Source organism: Palaemon carinicauda, chromosome 6 (genome assembly GCF_036898095.1).
Source record: "Palaemon carinicauda isolate YSFRI2023 chromosome 6, ASM3689809v2, whole genome shotgun sequence".
NCBI classification, from domain to species: Eukaryota; Metazoa; Arthropoda; class Malacostraca; order Decapoda; family Palaemonidae; genus Palaemon; species Palaemon carinicauda.
Genome location: NC_090730.1, coordinates 5381207 through 5402280, shown reverse-complemented (window position 1 = coordinate 5402280; position 21074 = coordinate 5381207). Strand labels below are relative to the sequence as shown.

General features: G+C 41.0%; 1 protein-coding gene across 6 annotated transcripts in view; it reads right to left on the bottom strand.

The window, feature by feature from the left end:
* Window positions 1–7933: 7933 nt before the first annotated feature.
* Window positions 7934–21074, bottom strand: part of upSET — a 64785-nt gene continuing 51644 nt past the window's right edge. For 4 of the 6 annotated variants that reach the window (XM_068374918.1, XM_068374916.1, XM_068374921.1 and 1 more), the window contains exons 13-16: window positions 16593–19517; window positions 15031–15427; window positions 10917–11426; window positions 7934–10716 (exon numbers count right to left, since the gene is read on the bottom strand). In XM_068374918.1, the coding sequence (XP_068231019.1) occupies window positions 9677–10716; window positions 10917–11426; window positions 15031–15427; window positions 16593–19517 (4872 nt within the window). In that variant the 3' untranslated portion in view covers window positions 7934–9676. Of the gene's footprint in view, window positions 10717–10916; window positions 11427–15030; window positions 15428–16592; window positions 19518–21074 lie in introns of those variants that run through there. The other 2 variants (XM_068374919.1, XM_068374922.1) reach the window with 2 other exon arrangements.

Here is a 21074-nt window from a genome sequence, read left to right as displayed (position 1 = left end):
CAACAGGGCTAGATGAACTGCTAGCAGCTCCTTGCAGTTGATGTGGAGTAGTCCTTGTTCCTCGTTCCACGTTCCCGAGCATTCCCGTCCGTCCAAGGTTGCACCCCAGCCCGAGTCCGATGCATCTGAGAAGAGATGAAGATTGGGGGTCTGAATGGCCAATGATAGACCCTCCTTGAGAAGGAGGTTGTGCTTCCACCACAGGAGAGTGGTCTTCATCTCTTGGTTGATAGGGATAGAGACTGCTTCGAGAGTCGAACCCTTGTCCCAATGAGCTGCAAGATGGAATTGAAGAGGGCGGAGGTGGAGTCTCCCTAGCTCGACAAACGGGGCCAGTGATGAGAGGGTCCCTGTGAGACTCATCCACTGTCTCACTGAGCAACTGCTCCTCTTCAGCATGCTCATGATGCACTCTAGGGCTTGGCTTATCCTGGGGGCCGATGGAAAAGCCCGAAAATCCTGACTCCGAATCTCCATTCCCAGGTACACAATGGATTGGGAGGGAATGAGTTGAGACTTCTCTATATTGACTAATAGACCTAGGTCTCTGATTAAGTCTAAAGTCCAATTGAGATTCTCCAGACAACGACGACTCGTGGAGGCTCTCAACAGCCAGTCGTCTAGGTAGAGGGAGGCTCTGATGTTCGACAAGTGTAGGAATTTTGCTACATTCCTCATCAGATGAGTAAAGACCATAGGAGCTGTGCTTAGGCCAAAACACAGGGCTTGGAATTGATAGACAACCTTTCCGAAAACGAATCTCAGGAAAGGTTGGGAGTCTGGATGAATAGGAACGTGAAAGTATGCATCTTTCAAGTCCAACGAGACCATCCAGTCCTCCTGTCTGACCGCTGCTAAGACCGACTTGGTCGTCTCCATCGTGAACGTCTGCTTGGTGACATACTCGTTGAGAGCGCTGACGTCCAGCACCGGTCTCCAACCTCCTGTCTTCTTGGCCACAAGAAAGAGACGGTTGTAGAAGCCCGGGGATTGATGGTCCCGGACTATAACCACTGCCTTCTTCTGCACAAGAAGCGACACCTCCTGGTGCAATGCTAGCCTCTTGTCCTCTTCTTTGTAGTTGGGAGAGAGGTTGATGGGAGATGTGGTCAGAGGTGGTTTGAGGCAGAATGGAATCCTGTAACCGTTCCTCAGCCAACTGACAGACTGGGCGTCTGCACCTCTCTTTTCCCAGGCTCGCCAGAAGATCTTGAGTCTGGCTCCTACTGTTGTCTGGAGATGCGGAGAGTCAGTTTTTTCCTTTAGATGTCCTGGATCCTTTCCTAGACTTGCTCCTATGAGAGTCTGGACGGGAGCTTCCTCGGCTGGGGGCTCTACCACGAAAGGGCGGTATGAACCTCGTAGCAGGGGTATCAGCCACTGGGGAGCGATAAGTCTTGGGGACTGAGGTAGCAACCTTAGACTTACGAGCCGATGAGGCTACAAGATCGTGCGTATCCTTTTGTATCAGGGCAGCAGACAAGTCCTTAACTAGCTCTTCGGGAAAGAGGAACTTCGAGAGCGGAGCAAAAAGGAGTTGTGACCGTTGGCAAGGTGTAATGCTGGCGGAAAGGAAGGTACACAGTTGTTCCCTTTTCTTCAACACCCCTGATACAAACATCGGCGCTAGCTCACCCGATCCATCTCTAATGGCCTTATCCATGCAGGACATTAATAGCATGGCCGAATCTTTGTCCGCAGGAGAGGTTTTCTTGCTGAGGGCCCCCAGGCACCAGTCGAGAAAGTTGAACATTTCAAATGCTCTAAACATCCCTTTCAATAAGTGATCCAGGTCTGAGAAGGTCCAACAAACCTTCGAGCGTCTCATAGCAGTTCTCCGAGGCGAGTCTACCAGACTTGAGAAGTCAGCCTGGGCAGAGGCAGGTACTCCCAAGCCTGGTGCTTCCCCTGTGGCATACCAAACGCTCGCTTTCGAAGTGAGCTTCGTTGGAGGGAACATGAAGGAAGTCTTGCCAAGGTGTTGTTTAGACTGCAGCCACTCCCCTAAGATCCTTAAAGCCCTCTTAGAGGATCTAGCTAGGACAAGCTTAGTATAGGTGGACTTAGCTTGTTGTACGCCCAGCGAAAGCCCAGCGAAAACTCAGATGGCGGAGAGCGGGGAATAGCAGAGACAAAGTGGTCTGGGTAAATCTCCCTGAGTAGAGCCAAGACCTTACGAAAATCAATAGACTGTGGAGAAAGCTTGGATTCGTCCACGTCTGATGAGGGATCCAGGTGTGCCTCCTCATCATCCGACACCTCATCACCAGAGTGTAGCGAAGAGATGGGACAAGAATGCTGAACCGCAGAGTCAGAACGGGTAGGAACAATCACAGTGGTTTCCTCTTCAAGTAACTGTTGAGGGAAAACCTGAGGCTCAGACTGCAAAGGCTGAACAACAGAAGAAGCAGAAGGAAGGCGCATGGGTGGAGGAGGTTGACTCCTAGCATGAGAGGTTGAACCCAAGGATTGCGCTTGCTGAGCGGTGGACGGAGGCGGAGTAGCAAGTTCCTGTTCCTGTGATATGAGCGGAGCATGATGAGGTTGAGGCTGCGCAGAACAAGGTAAAGTTCTCGCAAGCTGAGGCTCCTGAGGCGCAAGTCCAGGGTGTAGAGGAGCTTGCCTTGAGGAGGGTTGAGCTCGCTGCAGCGAGAGCTGAGGAGACTGACTCATGGACGGGAGAGGTTGTTGTACCTCAACCGAGAGTTGCACCACTGGTGGAGCAGCAAGGGGAGGCGGAGGAAGAGTGGAATAATCCTCCTGATCCCAAAGTAAAGGTTGCCTTAAAGAAGGCTGAGGCTGAACACCACTAGGAACAGCGAACTCAGAATGTGGCTCAACATCGTACGCCTGGCAGATGGTGCTGCGACCAGGCGGAGCGAGCGCAGGCGGGGCGAGCGCAGGCGGAGCGAGAGCAGGCGGAGGGAGTGTAGGCGGAGGCGGAGGTGCAACACTCTCAGCCCGACACTCACGCATCAAGTCCGAAAGCTGTGCTTGCATGGACTTAAGCAGAGTCCACTTGGGATCGGCAGAAACGACAGTAGACTGAGGTAAAGCCTTAACAGTCGAGCTCTGTTGTGGCAGAACCTTACTCCTCTTGGGCGGAGTACAGTCGACAGATGACTGAGGCGAGTCAGAGCTGAGCCAATGACTGCAACCTGGCTGAGCACTCGCGGACTGGACTCTACGTTTAAGCGGTCTCGAGACCTGAGACCAACGTTTCTTCCCTGACAGTTGATCAGCGGACGAGATAAAGACGGGCTCAATCGTCTGCAGGTGGGAGTGACGGTCTTTGGAAGACACGCCCGCAACCACCGAGGATAATTCTGTGCGCCTAACAAGGCCTGCCGAACCCTTATGCCCTTCGACATTGCTTCTCCCCTGGGCTTGGGAGCTTGCAAGAGGTCCCGGACTGGGAGGACGACTGGCTCGCACAGAAAAATCCTCACGCACCACACTGGCACTAACACTAGCACTTGGCACTGCACTGACACTAGCACTCGTCACAGCACTGGCACTAACTCCACCCACTGCACTCTTGACCTTCAGTTCTTTAACTTCGGCCATCAGAGACTTATGGTCACTTACCACTGACTCTACTTTATCGCCTAAAGCCTGAATAGCACGCAAAACAACAGACATATCAGGCGGAGGGCAAACAGTAGGTTCGGGGGTAGCCACTACAGGGGTAGGAAAAGGTAGGGGATCATGAGGTGAGGAAAACAGTGAAGAGTGAGAAGAACTCCTCCTAACTCTAACTCTCTCTAACTTAGTTGAATATTTCAAAAGACGGACAAATTCCAATTCCGAAAGTCCGGCGCATTCCTCACATCGATTTTCTAACTGACAGGGCCTGTCCCTACAGTCAGAACAAGCGGTGTGAGGATCTACCGAGGCCTTCGGAATACGCCTATTGCAAGACCTACATCGTCTATGGGAGGGGGCTTGCGAAATGTCAGACATCTTGAATCCAAAGAGTTAGCCAAAGGGGGTTCCAAAAACAAGCAAAAATCGTTAACCGTTAATCAGTGACTATATAAAAGCTATCTAGCTAATATAAGAAGGTTTCCAGTAAAGCGACAGCCGTTAATCTGAGAGAATACTTCACCAATTAGCCGTGAATAAACTCGAAGACCATAAGCGTATCCCAGAACGTCTTGCCGGAAGCACGACAGAGGAATAATTGAGGAGGTGTCAACAAGAAGTACTTGAGTACCTGGCCACAGGTGGCGCTGGTAAGTACACCCCCTTCTAGTATTGTGATAGCTGGCGTATCCCTCCATAGAATTCTGTCGGGCAACGGAGTTGACAGCTACATGATTATCGGGTAAGTTTAATATTGAAAAATAGTATTTTCTCTACATGTTTCCAAAGGTTGCCTGATTATTTAATAAAAACAACCTTGACGGATGGCTATAAGAACTTGGAACACAATGACAAGTGTTGAGACCAAGAAAACAATTCAGTGTAACTCGGGAGAAAGTCCTGTAATTGCAGTTGAGAGAGATTGGTTAGCAAGATGAAAGAATGAATAGGAAAAGGTAAACTAGAAGACGCAGTTCCGGTAGGCCCTGCTGCTTCCTCCGGTGCCTTAGATGACCGCGGAGGTAGCAGCAGTAGGGGATTCAGCATTTTGAAGCTTCATCTGTGGTGGATAATGGGGGAGGGTGGGCTGTGGCACCCTAGCAGTACCAGCTGAACTCGGTTGAGTCCCTTGTCAGGCTGGGAGGAACGTAGAGAGTAGAGGTCCCCTTTTTGTTTTGTTTCGTTTGTTGATGTCGGCTAGCCCCCAAATTGGGGGAAGTGCCTTGGTATATGTATGTATGTAGAAGACTAAAAAGTAGGTCAAGCCACAGGCTGAAGTGGCGCTTGTAAAGAACCTTAATAATACATACAGTGCAACCATCTTTATGGATAATGCCTACTACTGTACTGTATTCCAATTAACGATGCAGACTCGTTTCAATTGAGAGTATGCAAAGGTTTTAACCATCAATTCCCAGATTAATTTGATACTTCCCTAGAAGTGTAGACATACAAGGAAAGAAAATGGGAAATATTTAAATTTTAAGTTGGACGTCAGCATATGACTAGTTTTGAGAGAACCAATAGGAACATCAGGAAGATATAAAAATAAATTTTATAAAAATTCTGTTTTTTATACCTACTATTTAAACCCTAATAATACATTTTACCACGAGAAAATGCTTCAGCTCATTCTATCATTTACAAAATTAAGCTTTTTCACCCAACTAACATTTAGAAAAAATTTCTTACCTGGAACATAACAAAATTATTTGATCTACCAAGTACTAATAAATGTTAATTCAGACAAAGCCATCCTGCAGAAACTGTAAACAATGGCATAACACTAGAGATTAATTCAGCTTTGATAAAAATTTCCATAAAATTTTAAATTGAGCAACATTCTACCAGTAACTTAACTTTTGAAGATAAAATTTCTTATAAAGTGCAAATAGAAGATAAGTCATGCAACACAAGACGTCTTAAGATCCAATCACATATATTACTTAGGAACTAAAGTAGATACTTACCATAACATTTTACATCGAAATCCTACTAGAAATTATTTTTGTTACATCACTAGACTTCCAGTGCAAGGTTCCAAAAATTATGTCAGTAACTCACAAACTGATCCCTATTAACTTGAAAAATCTTCAGAAGGCTCAAATCTCCTGGTTAATTGGGGAAAAGGCATATGGACAAAAAATCATAAAAATGCCAAATATAGTAATTACTTATAAGTTTAGGCCATTCGGTTAACAGTGAGGCTGAAAACCATAGCGCCATTTCATCCAGGTTATGACATTTTTTTTACTGCCCCTCCAATTCTGTACGCTTCCAAAATAAAATTCAAAATTCTCTGTACCCAGGGTTACAAATATTTTCTACTGCAGCTGAGACCTAACCATTAATAACATTTGAAAGACCTTACCTCCAAGCATGCATTGAAATCCTATCACCTCTTGCAATAACATCTTTTACAACTCATAAATGGTAGAAGTCACCCTCAGAGCTTTCCCAGAACCACAAAGGCTACTTGATTGTACGACTTCCTTTCTAGTCACCATGAGCTTAATTGTGCTAAATGTTATCAGTCATTTCCTCTCTATTCCAATCTCCCACCTTTTCAACACCTCCACAACATATTCCCAATACCTGTGAAGATTACATCCTTTGCAAATACCAGCTCCAAGGGACCTCCTTTTCTGCATTCAACAGTAGATTCTTCCATTTCTGTAATAAATAAAAGCTAAAGGGATCATTGCTGATCCTTGATAAACACCAAGATTTATCTCAAATTCTTTTGATACATTTTACACCAGATTCTGATCTACTGGTTAAATTTGCCTCTTTTGATACCTTCTTCCTTTGTACGCCCATCCAACTGTGACTTGATACTGGGTCAAACGCCATTTCAAGAGCTAAACATTTGTAGTAAAATCACCTTTAGAAGGTATTATTCCTGAAGTTTCCTCATTACACACTGTTTTATCTCTGCCACGAAACAAAACTGACAAACGCCAACTTTGCTTTCCATAGCCTTTCCTTATTTCACACCTATACAGACAGGGAAAACCAAACACAAATTAGATGACATGGTAAGATTTATTCATATCCAAATCATATAATGTTACCATACTTTGTACAACAAGACATAGGCATATGTACACAAAAATAATGCTGTATAATTATACAACATACTGTTGATATTTGAAACACAGATAGATCTTAAATTTACATGAGCCTTTACAACTGTGTGCTGTGGGGTTGCTGTGAGTCCCTGCTCAGATCATGTTGAGCCAGGTACAGTGTCTTGGTATAGATTACGCTTCTAAGTAGCTACTCTTTTACCACCAATGGTACGGGAGCTCCGCGGCGCTACTACCAACTATGATAAGTAAATAAAAAGGAGAAAAAAGTAAAAAAATGAACAACATATCTGTGCAAGGCTCAGTTCACTCCCACATTGAACACTTCTTGTATACCGTATGCTTAGTCTACCATACTTGTGTATCATAAACATCAAATCTACAACACGCTATCATTGGTAATGAAAAATAAAATAATAAAGATGATAATCATATGTGTGTACATACAGTGTATATACATATACATTATATATATATATATATATATATATATATATATATATATATATATATATATATATATATATATATATATATATATATATATATATATATATATATATGTATATGTAGTTTTATGTAAATATATACATGTCAAGAAGTGTTGACATGTTTAACTGTTGTATGTATACATGTATACAAGAGCAAACACACAATTCGAAGTCAGCAGAGCATTAATACTGCCACTCCCTAAGGGAACCTGAACCACAGCCGGTCTGTTCCTACGGAAGTCCGATGGTCAGAAGCACAGATAATATGGTTATATTGCCCAAATTTAGCGGATATTTTAATGCTGTTTTCACAATGAATTGAGGTCTGCTACCGAGTGTGCGTGTGCACTATATAACTGCGTGTGCATGTAATAGAGTACTTGTGTAAATATATATTATATATACAGTATATACATACATACAGTAAATAAATATAAAAGTGTATGTGTAAATAATATTCATATGCATGTACAGTATGTGTATATATGAGAGCACAAACTAGTGTATGTGTATGTATATAGTTATATAATTTTGTGTAGAGATATATGATATATATTATATAATATATATATATATATATATATATATATATATATATATATATATATATATATATATATATATATATATATATTAAAAGAATATGTATCTATACATATAATCAGCAGTGTATATTGACATATATCCACATTATTATACATATAACTATATCCTCATATATATATATATATATATATATATATATATATATATATATATATATATCCAAACAAAATTACATTTATATACACACTTACACAAAATGCTATATATATACACATATAGACAAACTCGTACATTTCCTTCATATTTTTCACAACATCTATTGGACATTTTATGTAAAAGATATCACTAAATATTTCCTAGATGGAAATAATAAAAAGTAATAATAATGACGATAAAGATGATCATCATAATATCCCATATAAACAAAAGCAAGAACACAGGAAAAAATAAAATATATATCTTCCTTCCCAACAATCTATGTACACACAACATAAAAACAAGTGCTGGTGTGAATGAGAGAACAAAGTTACATCCTCAAAAAGCCATAAACCACGATAACTATCAATAGAAGAGATTCTTGTAACTTATAAAGAGGCCTAACGTGGGCTTGAAACCGAAAAATATATCCATTGCAGTCTTTATAATACATTTTTTACACCTTTACATGATTAGACTAAGTGCCACTGCTCTCCATCTGCAGAACACCACCCTATAGAGAGACCATACTGATCATAATTCTAATGGAAAATAATAGCACATCTGCCTACGAATACTCTCAACTACTTTGCACATGAAATGTGGTTAACAAGAACTGCTGGCGTTATGGAGTCCCTGTCAGCATCGATGCTGTGGCTACGGAGATGACCGTGGCAGAATGTTGCCATTAAATTATGAATGGGAGACCATCACACAAAAAGCCAAATCTGTTTATGTGGGTTCTCTGGATATGCAACACATGAACTGCAAATAGAACTGTAAGCTCTAAGAATGATATTTCAAAATATTCGAAGCACGATCGAGTTCTAGCACGTCATACTGAGAGTGAAAGGGGAACCTCTGACTTTCCTAATTTGACATTCACAAGATTAACGTAATGATCCAAAAAAATGTTATCCCAGACTAATAAAAATTTGCCCTGAGTGAGAAATATGCTGGAAAGCTTTCTTTCACCTTTGACAATAAAGCTATCTGTACCCAACAGTCAAGATAAAAGTAGTAAGACCTTCTTGTACATAAGAGCTTTATATATACACAGAAAAAGTAGTTATAATAGTACTATTATCATAATAATAACAACAAGAATAATGATGATAACTATATAATTATACAATCATAACACCTGAAATCTACTTTCCTTTTTTCATTACTCTTCAAAGGAGTGTACGAAATGATTGTCTCACTCACACAAGCACAACACACACACACTCACAAGTTCCTCTGGCAGTTCTGGGCTGCTTTTATATTGCAAGATTAAACAGCAGCCCATTTCTTTTCCAAAGAGAAGAAACCTAATATTATTTTGTACTTTTTAAAAAACAAAAAGATGGGAGAGGATAAGCAAAATAAAAACTATAAAATATAAAGAAAGGAATGGAAGGGCATGGATGGTTCATATTAACAAAATAATTCTAAACATGTAAAGCTTTCCAACAATCAACATTTCATCAATATTCATATGGGGTCTGGCCACAAAAAAAGTGCTTTGTGACATGGTGCAAAATGCAGCACATTATGAAAAGCTGCCACTCTACACATTATGCAGTAAACAAGAGCAAAAAACACTTCATCTGGCCTAACCTACAGACCAAATATTCGCACAAGGACTTGAAATTTTGCACGGACAGCAAGGCCAATGATGCTACAGTCTTGGGAGGAGATCATTATCATTAAGTCATCACCTTTCCTCGAGACTCCACCCATCCTGCTAACAACAAATTTGGACCCCAATGGACAAAACACCTGCCATCACGACCCCCGGGTACCTGAGGCAGAGCAATCTAATTTCCCAGGATACCCTCCACTGCCATACCCCAAAGTCGGAGCTACTCCCCGTGGCGTGCCATGAATAGGAGAGTTTTGTTGATGCCTTACAGCAACAGGAGCGATCAGACCCTGTCGCAAACTGGAGCCACTGCCCTCTGTATTAAGGGATGGGTGAGGAGGAGGGGGTGGGGGAGGTGGTGGTGGTGGCGGAGGAGGAGCACTCAATCTAACTGGCGAATAGAGAGGCATATTTTGAGCGAGAGCTCCACTGGGTGAATTCGAATACATATTTCTTGGATAAGGTCCAAGAGAGTACGAAGAATTCGGAGAAGGGGGCAGCGGTACTGGTGTTGATAGATTAATCTTATTCATCTGTCCAGAATTAGAAACAGAAGGTATATGTTGTCGTGAAGTTGCATCACCAACCAGGGACTGCACTCCTGATATAGATTTTGTTGAAACAGACAAAGAACCTGATGGAATTCCTCTAGATGGAGCAATAGCACAAGGAACAGACATTACTTGCCCAGGGACATCCGCTGTTGAAGATGTCAATGAGGAAGAGGATGAAGAAGATGATGACGGTAATGGATGGGATGGGGGACCAGGTCCAGCAGACAATGCTACAGAGATCGGCAATCCACCAATGCCAGGAGCCACAGAACTCGACACTGCTGAATTTGGTGGTGGTACAGGTAATGGAGGAGCAATACTTACACCGGTAAAGGATGACCCAACAATATTTGGTAAATGTGATCCTGGATGTGATGTCTTTTGTATCCCAGATGGCAACCTGTGGCAACTACTTTGAGGTTGAACAGTTTGCAATCCAGGACTGCTACTTAAGGCAACACTGGAACCAGAGGATATTGCACCTATTTTTGAAGAGCAGGCTGCTTTCTGAACAGTGACTTCACGCCCATGGAATATAGAGTTCTTTGGAGGAGCTGTAGGAGGTGGTGGTGGAGGAGGGAGGTTCTTGTCTTTTCCCCGTTTGTGAATTCTTTCTCTATCCTCATCTGCTAAAATATAAAAAAACCAGTCTTTAGTTAAAAAAATGGCAGGATTGAATACCCATAGAGAATATTCTCGATTATGCGGCAGAGTACTTGCATCATGATGTATTGCAATGAGTGAGATTAATATCATTAAGAGTTCCATCACTAAATAACATAACAGATCAAATCATAAACCCAACACATGTATGAAACAGAATTCTTACCCGATTTCTCTTCGTCATCCGAGACACACAATCCAAATTCTCTTCGGAGTCTTTCAGTTAAGTTTTCCCGCTGACGCTCGAGCAAAGTGGGGGCTGCATTCCATGTGACATCGGCGGAGGGAGAGAGCGCAGCAGCAGACGGAGAACCTCCAAGAACATCACTTGACATAGAAACATTTACCAAGGAGCTTTTGCTGTTCTTAACAGTCTTATTCTTACAACTAACATTTAATTTGCTTGAAGATTTACATAAATTTTTAGGATTACTCGTTCTGATATTGCTGTTTCTAGTAGAGCAAATATTGTTTAATTTCGAGCACAAAGTTTCATTTTTCAAATGATTGCTCTCATTTATTTTACCACTTCCAGGTTTTTTATCACTTGTACTGCTGTCACTCAGGGCATGAACTTCACTTTTACTACATAAATTAACACTAACATTTTTCACATTTAGAAATGTGCTGGTTACCTTTGAGGCATTTTCTTCATAATCAACATTTTCCCTCACCTCTGAAAAGAAGACAGAATCCAAGAATCAAAATCAGGTACTGTACACTGAAAAAATACTAAATATATAAATTCTAAAACTAATTTTTATTTTCCCAAACTAAACAAAGTCGAGTCCTACAACAGGAGTACGATTTCAGCTTGGCTGGACCTCTGCTATTAAAATTCTAATGAGGCGTGTCGGTAGTTACCGATAGGTAGCGGGCCTTCCCATTTGCCAGCACACGGACACCATTCTGATCTTTACCTAGGGCTTGTGGGATACAAAACCTTGTCCTTTAATATGAGACTCATCACTAAGTGGCAGGAACTCCTTTTAACCACACTGGCTGGTTTAAGATTCCAGGATGTCAAGGCATTCAAACCTCAAGAGATAAGGGGTATCAACTCTTGCCCACTTCCAACTTTGAAAGGATCTCCAAACTTAGCTAAGTTTTCGTATATGGACAAATGGTCGTGGAAGAACCTATATTATAAGGATATACTGTCAATGTAGACCCATATAAAGTAATGGGTTCTACATAAAAACCATCCTCCCCCTTGTACTATAACTAGGATGGGGGGGAGATACTTGTATATCATTATAGATAGAACACTGCTCAGTGTTGGAGCTTACCTGCATCAAACATACATACATACATATACCAAGGCACTTCCCCCAATTTTGGGGGTTAGCCGACATCAAACAAATTAAACAAAAAAGGGGACGTCTCCTCTCTATGTTCCTCTCTATGTGGCAGCAATTGTGACGCAGTTCCGGTAGGCCTTGCTGCTTCCTCCGGTGCCTTGGATGACCACGGAGGTAGCAACAGTAGGGGATTCAGCAAACATACGATCCAGAAAATAACGAGATGTCTGCTGCACCCCAGGAAAAGGGAAGGAAGATGGCTCACTTAAGGAACTAGGTACTCTACTCAACCTGCTGAGCAGCTACCACTGGTCCTAGTGAAATAACGTCCACCAAAGACCTGTGGGTATACTCCTGCAAATAGTGTTCAGTTAGTTCCTCTTGACTTCGTCAGCCTGTATCAGAGCTGATTCATCAGGTTTTTCTGCTGCTTGGGGATACTCCTCCTAGATGGTTTCATAAAGTTAAAAGGCAAAGGTGTTTCTTGAAATCTTTTTAATCCTGCCACCGCTAATGAAGAGATTTTGAATCTGCAGCCCAAAGAATTGAGTTATTTTCAAGAAGCATCTAAGTGCCCTGAAGGGACAAAGAAGCAAATTATCTGGACTGTTGGTCATGTTCCAAAGGGGAGAGATGGCAATATCTCATACCTGTTGTCCTCAACAGCAGGATTCTTGGTTTTGCCATGAACAATGGAACATAGGTGAAAGAGATCTTACAAAATCCCTTAGAATGAGATACATGGGAAAATATCGTATAGCTTGTCTACTCTTCGCTGAGGTTAACAAGGAAAAAAAGTCACTATCCAATGCATGTTGTAGTGGTTAGTAGGGGGGCCATTTTTAGGGACCTAAGAACTGAGTACATTCCATGCAGGTGATCTGAGTTCTCTTCAGGCAAGACTGCATCTCCTAATGAGAATCAACAATTCTTACTGGGGAAAAGTCTAAGCCCTTCAGTTGGAAGACCTAGTGTAAGGTTGACCTGTAGCCTTTCATTGCTGCGACTGAGAAGAGCTTCTCCCAGCAAAGGTAGATGAGAAAATCTGCAATCAACAGAAGAGAAGCTCTGACCGGTGAGTTACCCTTTCTACATCACCAAAGGCATAAAAATGTCCCTTTGTTTGATAGACCATTGCAGAGGACTTCTGGAGATATCTAGACATCATCTCAGTACCTTGAAAAGAACCTTTCTCAGGAAGGAGACGTTGGATAGTCTCCATCTAAGAAGTAACAGGGATGCAAGTGCCTTGGAACCTCTGCATGTGGGGTTGGCAAAGCAGATTAGGTCCTAGGGGCAATGCCTTTGAAACCTCTGTCATGAGAATCAGCCTTTTATGGGTACCATTCTGTTCATGGCAATTTGTGAGCAACCAGGATCAGTCCAAGATCTGGGGTAACCAGAGGAGAAGAGCGAAGAATAACTGTTCGTCTCCCTCATAACTTGCCCGAGATTAATGTCACAGTCAATGTCATCCTTCTTCGTCACTGGCCCGGAAGAGGGAGATATAGATGGATCAGAAGTTAAGTTACCTGAAGAAGAAAGAAGAGAGCCAACAGACTTTCTCAATTTCAAGGATGACCTCGACAGCAAATAATCCCACTTCAGCTTCTTCCTTTTCCTCCCGTACTCACACCACTGCTTGACGGCCAACTTCTACACTCATTGCAAGGAAAACTGAGAACAGTTGTGCCCTTGCAAGAAACGAACAAAGAACGGGGTTCCATGTGAATCCTATTCACGAAGGTGACGCACTTACATCCAGGAACTCAAACGCAGGACAGCAAGTTCATGCGTGGTCCCTCTATCACTAAAATTCACACATACTTCAACGCTGATCACAAAAATGCACACACTTCAACTTTATTAAGAGAAAGGAAAAACAATCTAATCAATGAATGAACACTGAGTGTGTGTGTGTACCTTGGCAGCTGAATCAAAGTGGCATCTCAGTGTGCTGGCGAGTGAGCAGGGCTTCTCCTCATTAAAACTCTAACAGCAGAGTTCCAGCCAAGCTGACATCATACTCCTTAAAGGACGAGCGTTTCCGTTCATGTAGAATCAAATCAAAATAAAATCAAGCATTTCCTCTATAGAATTGGAAAAAAGTGTATGGAGTACTATGCGACAGGAAAATAGGGGTTAAGTTGAAAGGTAAAGTACACGAAACAGTTGTGAGACCGGCAATGATGTATGAAGCGGAGACGTGGGCAATAAAGAAGACAGAAGAGAAGAAGATGGATGTGGCAGAGATGAGAATGAGGTAATTAGGGGTACCACAGGAGTTAGAAAACTATCAGATAAGATCAAGAAAGTAGACTGAGGTGGTATGGTCATGTCATGAGAAGAGATGAACAGTATATTGGGAGGAGAATGATGGAAAGGGAGGTACAGGGAATGAGAAGAAGAGGGAGACCAAAGCGAAGGTGGGTATCAAGGATGACCTTTGATCAAAGGGATTAACCGGTGATGAGGTGTGGGACAGAGGTAGATGGAGAAAGCTGACCAGAAACATCGACCCCACATAGAAGTGGGAAAAGATGTAGACAAAGAAGAAGAAGAAGAAGAAGAAGAAGAAGAAGAAGAAAAGAAAATAAAATTCAGTTTCAACAAATACCTCCTGAAAAATGAGAAGACTACACATCACTACTCAAGCCTTCAATGATATAAAATCCTTGCAAAATGTATGAAGGGAAGCACAATAGTAAAACTAGAAGCGAGTCCACACTGATAACAGGGTTTTATTGCAGAGGAGACATGAATTCCTAGACATTTGTGTTTAACGTTTAATGTACTTTAAAAGTATATGAACTGTTGAACAAAAATATTGCCTAGGAATTATCAATATCAAAATTTAGATCAATCAGGAAAATCATAAGCTAATCAATCTATGGATCATAGCCACATCATAATGAAATATAAAAAAATATTCTCCACAAGAAAAAAGCACAACACCTACTAACAGCCGGTTTACTTTACCTTTAGGCTTTTCTCTCAAAGCAGACTTGTCTAGGACATCTGGGATCAGCAGGAGGGACAACGGCTGGATCGGGGAGAGCGGGAGATCAGGGGGAGACGAGGATGGAGGTGAGGGAGGAGATTCAGCGTCCAGAAGGTAGCCTCCTTTGGAGAGTGATGATAATGACGAGGGAGAGACCCCTGGTACTCCCTCTTGAGAGGATGAAACGGCCGAATGTATATTCAACACAGCTGTTGACCCAACAGAAATATTAGAGGCTTCTACATCAAGGCTACCTCTGGCTAAGAAGGACAATAATGCAGAGGATGGCATGGAGCTCGATGATGAAACGGCTGTCCCTTTTCCGTCAACTTCGCTGCTGACACTTTTTCTTTTGCGGTACTCCAAAATAGACAGCTGGGAAAGAAGGACATGGATTGAGTTTCAAAATGGCAAACAAAACTTTGATTCTTTAATTCTTAACCAACAGTGACAAACACAGTAATGACTACTATAATTATTTTGAAACAAATTATCATAAGAGGACTTTTGAAACATCTTCAAGACAACCTGCTGCAGTATTACTTTTCTATGAAACTTCAGTCAAAGAAAATATGAACTTCTAGCGATGGAGTCCATCAACTTCATTTTGTTTTATTAAATAACTGATTGTTATATGGATTATTCTACATCTAAGTTTTAACCATTCTTCTTAAATAGCTCACAAAACACAACAACAGGCACCTTGCGCCTTAATAGACTACTCTGTTCAACCCCAAAAGTCAGAAAGTCAAATCCACTCTATAAATACTTTCCCACTTCAAAAACCTTGGTCACAACAGTTTTCCGAAGAATATAAACCCCCCCAAAAATAAATATCTGCACAATGATTTAGTGTATTTTACAGGTATTTATAAACAAATAAATCTTCAAACTGTTCTTCCTTTCTTACTATCATATTCTTTCAAAAATTAATTAGGACCAAAATGATCAACATCCATTTCCAATGGTCTCACTCATTCACTAAGGCCATACTAAATTAATTCTAATTTCTAAAAACGATCACTGTGATGTTTGTTAAGGTAACTCTTCTCTAAGCTGTACAGTACAGGAAAAAACAAAACTAAATCATTTGGATTCAGATAGTAAAGCATCAACTTAATATTTGAAGAGCAATTACTAATTATTTTTCAAGTTTATAATAATGGATGGCCATGAAATGGCAATAATTTCTATAAAATTTCTTTCAGCACAGTTCAGTAAATAAACAGTAACTTGTATATAAACTCCATTCTTAAATCAAGCAATGACTCATCTGAAAATGGTATCGACACTAGTATGCTCTGTGACGAGGCTAATAATTGTTCACTCCCCATTCAAACATCTCTGCTATATAATAATCCACAAACATAATATAAAGGGAAACAAAAAGTTTTTCATATATTGTAAAATGAGAAAGCTATACTGTACTGGATAAATTCATCTAAATCAGATTTTCATATTACCTGACAAAAACTCAAGATTATGCATTAATATCTACTTAGCAAACAAAATTTTCATATAACTAAATCAAGTAATTTACCTTTCTTTTCACCGGTGCAGGCTTAGCTTGAGAGGAAGTTACTTCTGCTGATGTAAACGATGAAGTCACAGGTATGTCAGTGTCTTCTAAAAAATCTCTATCTGCTGAGGACACTTCGTGTATCTTTTCACCATCATCTACTCCTTCCATTGATGGTGCTGGTGACTGTGGGGGTTCAGAGAGCGGAGTGCATGGACCTCTACACTTTATAACTCCATCCTTTACACTGTTTACCTCCACATCATACTTTGAATACAGTGGAGACATTCTTCTTTCCAACTCTGCTGCAGGTGATCTTGGACTTGGAGGTGTGTCAGAGGACTCTTCAGGACTTGAAGGAGCTGGTCCTTCAGGTGTGCGAGGTCCTTTGACCTCTGGCGTACGAGGTCCTTTGTTCTCGGGTGTACGAGGTCCTGTGATCTCGGGTATACGACCTGCAATCTCAGGTGTACGAGGTCCTTTGTTCTCGGGTGTACAACGACCAGTGATCTCAGGTGTACGAGGTCCTTTAATCTCGGGTGTATAAGGTCCCGTGATCTCGGGTGTATGAGGTCCTGTGATCTCGGGTGTATGAGGTCCTTTGTTCTCGGGTGTACGAGGGCCTCTGATCTCGGATGTACAACGACGAGTTATCTCAGGTGTACGAGGTCCTTTGATCTTAGGTGTAAAAGGTCCTGTGATCTCAGGTGTAAGAAGTCCTTTGCTCTCAGGTGTTAAAGGTCCTGTGATTTCAGGTGTACAAAGTCCTTTGCTCTCAGGTGTACAAGGTCCTTTGCTCTCAGGTGTACAAGGTCCTTTGCTCTCAGGTGTAAAAGGTCCTGTGACCTCAGGTGTACGATGTCCTTTGCTCTCAGGTGTAAAAGGTCCTGTGACCTCAGGTGTACGATGTCCTTTGCTCTCAGGTGTACAAGGTCCTTTGCTCTCAGGTGTACGATGTCCTTTGCTCTCAGGTGTACAAGGTCCTTTGCTCTCAGGTGTACAAGGTCCTTTGCTCTCAGGTGTACAAGGTCCTTTGCTCTCAGGTGTACAAGGGCCTTTGGTCTCAGGTGTACAAGGTCCTTTGGTCTCAGGTGTACAAGGTCCTTTGATCTCAGGTGTGCAAGGTCTTATGACCTCAGGAGTGCATGTAGATTCTAATGTCAATCCATCTTCCAGTTCCCTCTCCAGAGGTGACCTTGATTCACTGGCCCCCGAAGTTTTACTAAAAGGATCCTCTGTTAATTTTGCTGTTATCTCTAGACTGGACTCATCTTCCAGAGTTGATGGCAATCTTTGGGATGTCGCCAGTTGATTTCTTGCTAGAGATGATGGTAATTCCCCACAACTCAACAACTCATCATTAGAAGTACTTTCATTTCCAATAGAAGCATCAAAATTAGCCTTTACATCATTACAATCTTTCTGAACCTTGTCCTTTGGCTTTCTCTTCACCCTACATTTTGTTCTCTTCCTTGTGGAGGTATTCTTTCTTCTAACCACTTTTTGCTCCTTTGAACCTAAATCAAAACTAAGAAAACTGGAATCCTTCAATGCTGACATTTCTACAGAACTGGAATTGAGACCTTCCCTTCCAGAAACCTCATTTTCTTCTCTATTAATTGGATCTGCTTCACAATCCTCACCTGGTGTGCATTCATCCAGCATAGCCTTTTGTGACTCTGGATTTTCTACATCTTGCAAGGTGTTACCAATTCCCTCTTTCCTAATTTCCTCTTCAGTGTCTGTAACATTTTCAGCTTCTTTTTCTTCACTGCTATGTCTGTTAGGTACTTCCTCTGAGAGTATACAACTCTTTGGCTCTCTGGAAAACTGAAGATCATCTTTATATAGGCAATCATGGGGGACACACTTGTCGCCTTTGTCTGACGTGCATACTGAATCCTTGCGCTCCATAACCTGGCTTCCAACCTCCAAATCCTCCTTTTTTTCCTCTTTCTCCTTTTTCAGTGCTTCACACTTTACTTTTACTTTCGTTTCCTCAAGGATACCGTCACCAATCGTCTGGCTATCACTCACGTTATTTTGTGGCAATTCTTCCTTCACCTTTACTTTTAAGTCAAGGTGCTTTTCATCATTCTCTTCAGCTGATAAATAACTAGGCTTCCGAAAAAGATCACAATCTTCGATTTGTACTTTAACAGGAGAAGCTTCTTCCTTTATTTGTAGCTTGCTTTCTTCTTTGAATGTCCCAGTCATTAGAGGAATTTCAACCTGTTCCTCAGGCTCTTTTTTAATTTCTTCTCCCTCTAATTCAGCATCAGCATTTGCTTCGACCTTCACATTTTGTACTTGCACCTTCCCTTTTCTTTTTGTTGTTTCATTGTTATTTTTGGCGAATGTATGTTGCCTATCACTCTTCCTTAAGCCAACCTCCGATTGTTTCTTAGTTTTTTTCCCCACATTTAATCTTCTGTTTCTAACTGAATATTTTTTGTTACCTCCCTTAGTAACCACCTTAGAATTCAATTCTTCCAACTCCTCCGACTTACAGGAACATGCTGCGACCTTTCCCATTTCTTCATCTTCACTATCCCTTCTTTTGGGATCTTCAACATTCTCCTTCCCCAGAGATAAAGCTGGGTTGGTCTGGTGATGTTCCATGATATCCACCTTGTTTGTATCAGACCTACAAGAATTTACACCTCGGAAGGAAAGAGATTTGGAGGAAGATTTCTTTGTCATTTTCTTTCCTCGTTTCTCTTTGGTCCTCTTTATCGGCAACACCTCTTCATACCCAAGAGCATTTGTGTTTTCCTCTTCCTCCTCCTCTTCATCATTGTCTGTGATCTCTCTCCTCTCTTCGGTATCAAAACCTCTGAGAGAGCCAGGTTTAATAGACTTCTCCAATGGTATTAAAGGAGACTGATCCTCAGAGCCAAATTCATTTTTATTTTTTGCTGATGCTACCTCAAGTTCTGCTTCCATCTGATAATTAAAAATAAAAGAAACAAATAAATGTTACAATTTAATTCATACCAATTTCCCAAAGTATAATATAATCCTGTACTGTATGAGTTAGCAATGCTATTCTGTAGAATATCTAGGATGTAGGAGTTACACGATCAAGTATTTCCTTTTAAAGTTGGCTTAAAAAAAATCTAACATTATCACTTATTATTCAACATTCAACCTCTACTATACTCATTATCTCTCAAAACATACTTGACATTAAATCAAACAATAACTTCATGATTTCTAACCTGTCTTTCCCTTTCATTCAAAAGGTATTTTTCACGTTCATGCGGTTTCATAAACGTTACATTGTTGCGTGTTACAGTCCAAAGGCAAAAAATTATTTTTACCATTTCCCTCGACCAACAAAGTACAGTGCAGTATTCAAAATCAATCAATAATCATCTTAAGTCAATTAAAATAAAACTAAAGATAAATATTTTTGCTAAACTTTCTGTAACTATGTTGAGCATTTCAATGCTTGTTTTTACATATCCCCACCTTAAAAGAACCCATATGGGAAACGTTTTGCATTTTGTATATTTAAAATGTTATCCCAACAAAAGAAAGCAAGTGTACTTTGACATTAATTTTTCTTATAAATCAAGCACTTGATAAGTATGGTATACTGATTACAGTTTAAGAAAATAATAATAAAAAAAAAAAGATGTTACCATACCAAGAACCCACGCTCAATTTGTTGACATTGGCCCAATTCTAAAAAATGCACAAAATAAGTACTGCATATGGGAAATATATTCATGGAGGCATACCTCAACTCGCATCAAAGATTTAAAGCATATTGATTTAAACTTGCAGATATTTCACTACACCCAAGAAATTTGGCACTGTGCATGAGTGTCTCATTTGTACAGTACTTTTCTTCAATGAATGCCCATACGAAGTTAAATTGCTGTTCGCAGACCGATGCAATGCTTATCAAATATTAATTTGTACCCTGTATGCTTGTCACCCTATTTGTTTATATTTAAAGATCCTTGTAAACTGAGGTACTACTATAGTTTGCTTATTTTCTTTTTAATGTAAATGTTGATAATGTAGGATCTATATTTTACTACCTTGATAAAAATAAAGATGAAACCCTGCCAAATGCTTATTAGAATTAAAAATTATTTTTATCAATGTAGAGGGGACAGATGAAAGACAGGTATGCTGTAACAGGTGAAACTATCAAAAGCTTTTGATGAAGGAAAGTGGGAAAACGTCAGTATTAGAGTAATCATGACAAGAGGTTCAAAAGAAATATGCCTGTATAGGTACTACGCTGGCTCGAAAGACTAATAAAAAAATATGCTGCAGCAGCACCTCGGAAGCGCACTGGTGAGAGGGATTATAGCACTTGCCGAGGTCATTCCATATCCATAACTACTCCTACACACTCCATCATACCAGCTTAAGAGATGGCGCAGATGTCCTGCACGGTTTTGCACGAGACAAGGATGGAAGTGTTACCGTGTACAACAGTAACTTCATCTAATATTTACGTCATATAAATCCTTTAATACAATA